The following is a 7,001-nucleotide window of genomic DNA, read 5'->3' as shown; positions in this document are numbered from 1 at the left end:
GATAAGGATGTTGTGAAACTTGAAAGGGTTCAGAAAAGATTTACAAGGATGTTGCCAGGGTTGGAAGATTTGAGCTATAGGGAGAGGCTGAACAGGCTGGGGCTGTTTTCCCTGGAGCGTCGGAGGCTGAGGGGTAACCTTATAGAGGTTTACAAAATTATGAGGAGCATGGATAGGGTAAATAGGCAAAGTCTTTTCTGTGGGGTCATGGAGTCCAGAACTAGGAGGCATAGATTTAGAGTGAGAGGGGAAAGATATAAAGATACCTATGGGGAAACTTTTTCACGCAGAGGGTGGTACATATCTGGATTGAGATGCCAGAGGAAGTGGAGGAGGCTGGTACAATTGCAACATTTAAGAGGCATTTGGATGGGTATATGAATAGGAAGGGTTTGGAGGAATATGGGCCAGGTGCTGGTAGGTGGGACTAGATTTGGTTGGGATATCTGGTTGGCGTGGACGAGTTGGACCGATGGGTCTGTTTCCATGCTGTACATCTCTATGACTCTATTAGCTTCCATTCCTCAAAGTTTTCCTTCAAAGATAATCCTTTCATTCTAGGAATCAGCAGAATTAACTTTCTTTAAACTGCCTCTAATAATACCAGTTCTGAAGTTGAAACCAAAACTCTATACTGTATTCCTGATATGGTCTCATCAACGCCTTATACAACTGCAAGAAAATGTCTTTTTTTTAAAAAATGTCATTTGCTTGCCCATAATCAACATTCACTTATCCTCTCAATCACTTGCTTTCGCCATGTACTAATAAAAAGGAGGAAATAAATCTTTGCATTTCAGTAATCATTTCTAATAAGGAAACTTTTTTTTTCAAATTCACCTTTTCTTGAACCATTATGCAGATTAACTCAAGGACATCTATTATGTAATGGTACTGGATATAAGATTCCAAAAGTAGGAAACTTATTCACATATTCAAATTAAATTCAGCCTTCCACCAGGTTGATAAAACAATGATATATTTGTTGTCAAATAGTATTATTCACATCCAGAAAGCAATACCACATCAAGCTTTATGACACTGACTTCATAATTTGCCTCCCTTCTACAGAAACACATACTGATGTGTCAAGCATTTAACTGCCCTATATACAGTTTTTAAAAATTAGACAAGGTAGAATAAAGTTTTTCTATAATAAAAATACCTAAAAGTATATTGAAAGAATAAAGTTAAAAATTCTTAACGAGAAAACTGAACATTTCACCTTAATCATCTCTGTACATGACAACTCATAACCCTCCTCTTTCGCTCAATGCACGTACTGTTTCAATAAGTTGAGAAATTATGCAACATTTGCTCTCTTTTTATTTATCACTAAATCCACAGCTTTTGACCTCTTCATGCAGCTTGAGCTCATGGATCAATAAGCAAACAGATTGTCAAGTCAGCTTTTTCAACATGATCCAGACAACAATTAATTCAGCAGACAATAGATTTTTTTTAAAAAAGTTAACAGGAACACATCTCATTAGCAACAGTCTGCAGTTACCCAAGAATCCCAGTCATTTATACTAATCAGAACTTTACTCAAATCTTGAAAATATGGATATGTCAAAGCTTCAAAATGTCACAGCAACTAATTTTAACTTAAATAAGTAGAGCATTAAAAATGCAACAGTATGACAATCTCCTATCCACATTTTCAAGACCATGCTTTTTTCATTTGTTTATGTGAAACATATGTGAAACAAGCACAACTTCTTCCTCCCATTTTGGGTTAAATGCCTTTTTGGCTAGTCACTGGAAAATGAAACTATTTACTAAAATATGGTCAATTAATTTGAAATAAGTATCTAAAGTCAACATGTGCTTACTTTCCTTGAAAATCACAAAAACACCTGCAGACCACCAAACTTTTGTCTCTGAAACCAGTGTCAGTAAATATTGAAGAGTATTTCTAACATTTGCCAACACATTACATTACTTATCTGACTTCACAAAAGTCTAAAATTACTTATCACACCCTCACTACTGCAAGTAATGATTCCAGAAAGATATGAAACATGTAATGATGGTTTCCTGTTAACTGTAACTATTCACTCTTACTACTTCCAAAATAACAATATAACCACAATTAGATCTCCAGCTTGCTCTTGCAAACTCCAAAAGGGCTGTCCAGTGTGCCAATGTAGGTATGCACTGCAGAAAAATGAACTAGTCATGCAAACTCACATTAAACCCACAGCCAGTATCAGCAGGTAGTGCATTCATTTATATAATGTACACAAATAACAAATTAAGTTTAATTCATTACTTCCAGAAAATTATTTCAAAAGAAAGATGGTCAGTAATGGCAAAGAAAATGTTGTTAGTACAGGAGAAAGTCAAAATTTAGTTTCTTCCCTCTTGATACTCGCCCCTGCCATCAAAAATATTATTTAACGTTATAAATAAGGTTTAAAGTGCATCAGGATGAAAAACTACTTTTTCACTTCCTACAACCTACCAAGTCACTACAAAACCACCACCTACCATTTAGGTGTCCAGTTAATATTTCTTAGCCTCACACAACTTTGCATTTTGATCACCTGAAATATAGAAAACAAAAAACAGAACAAACCTTCAGTTGTAGATGCATATTTCAGCCCATCCGATTTGGTAAAGTCTATGCTGGCATAACCTCTAGAGTCTGCGCTGCTGGCAATTTGGAGGGGATTTGAAGTCTGCACACTTCCATTTGATTCACAACATCCGTGATCTTCCCTCAAGTCCAATGCAATATAGTTCAATCCATTCTGAAATCCAGCAGACGTATTTCTGCACATGGTACTCCGATGCTCATCACTAAGGCAGTCATTTGGCTTAAGCCAAACATTATCAAATGAAGCAGAACTATGTCTTTTGCCACCATCAGCAAAAAAGGGAGAAGAGGGTGCCATTGTGGGCGTAGATGAGAATGTCTCCGAGCTGTGCCGCCTTCTTCCCTGTGGATCAGCACGGATTACCTTCGGACCGTGACTGGCATCAGAGGGAGGTTTGGAGACAGGAAATGTATTTATACTTGCATATTGATCAATAATGCACAACCTCTTCACAATGGCTGTAGGACTTGTCACCTCTACACTGTTCGACTTGGGTGAAACAGGACGAGAGGCTGTTACTGCCAAATTAAATGTCATTTCTGTGTAATCATCCACCTCAGCAGGTGTGTTGACACTTGTGGCACCAAGAGGAACACTGATGTAGGCATCATTTGGCTGGCTTCTGGTTATACTAGAACGTGAAGCAATGGTCATACTAGTCAAAGGATTTGAGGAAAGAATACCTGGCTTTGGTGATAGTACATCTAAATCAACACTCATGTAGTCTGACAATGGAGACCTTCTGTGTTCACTACTGGAGCCAAGTGAAGATGGGGAGCCTTCAGCTGATAGAGAATATGGTGTATTACTAGCTTTTTCATTGAAAGCAATGTTAATATACTCCCCTGGGCTTTTTGGCTCTGGCAGCAAACTATGCTCAAACAGTCTTGGCAAAATGTTTACTTCTGGCATACCAAGGGACAATCTTGTTGGTCTCTCAACCTTTCCTTTCTGTAAAACACGCTCATCTTGGCTTTGTGTCTTTGAAGATTGAGAAGTATCATGAACTAAACCCCTGTTACCAATAGTGCCAGTAAACACTGATGTTTCACCATACATCAACTTTCCTGGTGAACACATAGGAACATACTCATCATGCTCACTATTTTCCTCTGAAGGAGTTTTGAATGATCGAGGCAACGAATAATATGAGCTGTAGGATTTAGAAGCATCAGGTCCACTGATACTATAGAAGCAATTATTGGATAATTTCTGTGTATTCAGGTTTCTCTGGGACATATCCATATATTCACTAGATAATTTTTCATTGTTGCTCCCGAGTTTAGAACTGTACTCCGTAAACAAGCATCGCACTGGAGAGCTGCTATCATTGGGGGTCATCACCATGTATCCCCTGGAGTCTATTTGACTTGGTGACAAAGAACCAATTTGTTTTGGAGCAGAAATACTTTTAAGATTCATTGGCATATAATCCTGGCTTCTATTATGGCTAACAGATGCAACACCAGGCATCATTGGCATATAACCATCACCTCCTGCTTTGCTTTGGTTTTGGTTTACTGATGGCCCAATTTCAATATCACTGTAATCTTCATGGTAAGAATTACAGGTCAACTTTGGTGAGGCAGAACATGACAATTGGCTATTAATAACCACACCATTTGAATCAACATTAGACTCATCCAAAGATGAAGTTGTCTGCGTCGTTTTTTGATGCATTACGACGGCACCGGAACTGGTCAGAGAATGGGTTCTCTTTCTGTACCCTTTCTCAGCAACCACATAATCATCTCTTGCTCTGCCTTCATGATTTACAGCATTTAAATGTTTGTCCATTGAAATATAATCACACAAGCAGTTTTCTTCTTGAATAGGTGGCGTATTACCAAGTGAATCTGGTGTATTACTCCGTACGCGGAAATATCTAAAGTCCCCAGGGCTTGATCCATATTCATCAGAGGAAATAAATCCACCGTCACTTGGAGAACCACAAATGGATGAACTAGATGGTCGTGTAAGAGGATCAGATGCAGAACCATGTCCACTGCTGGAAGAAACACTTACAGGGCTTGTTGTAGATGGTAGGTATGTCACAGGCAGAGACACCGACCGACTATGGTTCGAGGGACCAAAAGGCGGCTTTACATATCTTCCACCTCCGTCACCCCTGCTTAAGCCCATCCTTGCGGAATTTAAGTGGATTAAACTTCCAGTTACAGATCCAAAAGGTCGTGTCATTGTACCTTCACCTTCACTAGATGTTCGAAAACGATATGCTTCACTTCTTGATGCAGAGGCACTAGTCATGCTCTCAGTCCTGGAGCGCCTTTGCAATCCAGTCTGACTTGGTGGTAAATTACCAAGATGTCTTCGAGTCAAAAATGATATGGGGTTTGTTCCAGAGGATTGGCTTTTACTTCTGGGACGAAACTCAGTAAAAGCTTTCAAAGCTCTCATTGTCTCCAAAATCGTCTCATGCATGTTTTGAGCCACTACTGAGTCGTCCACCTGCATCCACAACTCACCAGGACCAATAGAGGCAGAACGGCCAACCTCAATGAAGAAAAAGTTCTCAGAATGACCACACCTCCTGATGTTCATCAGCTGCAAATGCACAGAAGGCACGTCAGAATTGATTTTAACAAAATGGATCATCTTGCTAGAAAGACACAACCTGTACACCCCCGTCAGGTTCTTGGTTTGCCCCAGCCCTTTGGGCTTCACATTAATTTGCCACACTTCTTTGAAGACGGTGCCTGGAGTTAAATTACTATAGTTCTCGACTTCGTCGGGCTCCAGCGGTGCCTTCTTCCCTTCATTCATTAGTTCACTTATGGCCAAATACCAGCTCTCTTGCTCCTGGTCGTTCTCTGCCACCATGGCAAAGTACTCATCTTTTGTGTACAGGGCTACGAGGTATTTACTTTTCGCATCGGCTCGCCTGCTGACCGTAAAGCACTGACAGAGGAGGATGACCCTTTTGGGGGCGGTCGATCGGTTTCTCCATTTTTTCTCGCTGTCGTAGTACTCGAGCCTGGCCGGACCCAGGTGGCTCTGCCCCTTCAGGACGAAGAAGCGCTTGTGGCCGTGTTTCTGCTTCCTCATGTAGCCGTACTTCTTCACGTCCTCGTAACAATCCATCGTGGTCGAGGTGGTGGCGGTCGCGGTGGTGCTGGCCGCCGCTGCCGCTCGCGCCGCCGAGACCTCGCGCCCCGCGGGGGCAACCGTCTCGCGCTGCGTGGAGCCAACCGCCGGCTCGCGCGCGCTGCTGCTGCTGCTGTTGTTGTGGTCGCTGACGGCGGCATCGCGCACATTGCAAGGCTGTGTAACGTTAATCCCCCGCTCCAGCCGTGCCGGGGGCTGCTGATCGACCGGGATCTCGCGCTGTGCCAGCTCCGTCGTCGCGTGCCCGCTTCTAACCGTTGACGACGACGCTGCTGGTAATAATCCTGGCGCCGCCGCCGTTGTTGTTGTTGTTACTGTCCTGGTCGCCGTCGTTCTTCTCCTCGTAGCCGTATCCCCGGCGCGTCGGTCGTTTTCATTGTCCCCGCTGTTGTTGTAGTGCCGGTGTAGTAATAACTGCTCCTGGTGGTAATAATTGGGCGAACTCGCCATTGTACCGGGTGCTTCCCTCCCAGCCCCCTCCCCCGCCGCCGCCTGCGGATGGAAGGAAACCCCGCCACCTCTTCACCGCGCGGCTGTCTGTGGGGTGTTTTTCTCTCTTTCTTCACGTCAAGGTTCTGGCTCCGTAAACATCTCTCTGACTTGCCCGTTGAGAAAACAAACATCTAAATGGACCGATTTTACCCCTCCCCCCACAACCCCACACATATACACTCACTCACTCACACACAAATACACACTCCCCTTTCTCAATCACGGTAAAAAAACAACCTGTGACGTACCCTTAATGGAGCGGACCGTACTCGCTGGTCCTAACGCGGGAGGGCGGAGGCTGCCATTGACGGACAAGAGTACCGGCCAATTACCAGCGGGCTTTCCGCCAGGTGAGCTGCCAGTCAAGCGCTGACGGCCAATTAGGCATGGGGGAAGGCGGGACGCCTCCGTGAGGGCGCGGGACGCGCCAATGGCCTGAGAGGAGGGCGGGACCTGCGTCTGGTGTGTATCTTTTCTGTGTGTCTTAACCCTCTCCCTGTGCCAAGTTCGTTGGACCCGCAAAGCTTTGCTGATGAGGGCGAGGTATTGTGTAAATCAGTTTCTGATTGTGCAATTTCACTTCTTGTTGGCCATGAGGCAAGTGGCGATGTTGCAGCTTGAATACACGTTTCATTTAAAAAAAAACTTCCCTCATTCATATTCATCCAGCACATACCCATTTCTCTTACCATCGACGACTGATTTACTTAATGGAGGGAATGAAAGGTAAACAAATGTGGTGAGGGGTGCAGAACTAACTATCAATTGGGGGCGTAGCAT

General features: G+C 43.4%; 1 protein-coding gene across 1 annotated transcript in view; it reads right to left on the bottom strand.

Annotated features, from left to right (window-relative positions):
* The window catches only part of LOC122557378 (insulin receptor substrate 2-A-like), a 102,626-nt gene extending 96,161 nt beyond the window's left edge, over window positions 1-6,465 (bottom strand). The window contains exon 1 of the mRNA XM_043705024.1: window positions 2,582-6,465. Within this exon, the coding sequence (XP_043560959.1) occupies window positions 2,582-6,179 (3,598 nt within the window). The 5' untranslated portion in view covers window positions 6,180-6,465. The remainder of the gene's footprint in view (window positions 1-2,581) is intronic.
* Window positions 6,466-7,001: the final 536 nt, after the last annotated feature.

Source organism: Chiloscyllium plagiosum, chromosome 15, assembly GCF_004010195.1.
Source record: "Chiloscyllium plagiosum isolate BGI_BamShark_2017 chromosome 15, ASM401019v2, whole genome shotgun sequence".
Classification (NCBI taxonomy): domain Eukaryota; kingdom Metazoa; phylum Chordata; class Chondrichthyes; order Orectolobiformes; family Hemiscylliidae; genus Chiloscyllium; species Chiloscyllium plagiosum.
Note: the sequence above shows the minus strand (reverse complement) of the source record. Positions and strands in the feature narration are given on the sequence as shown.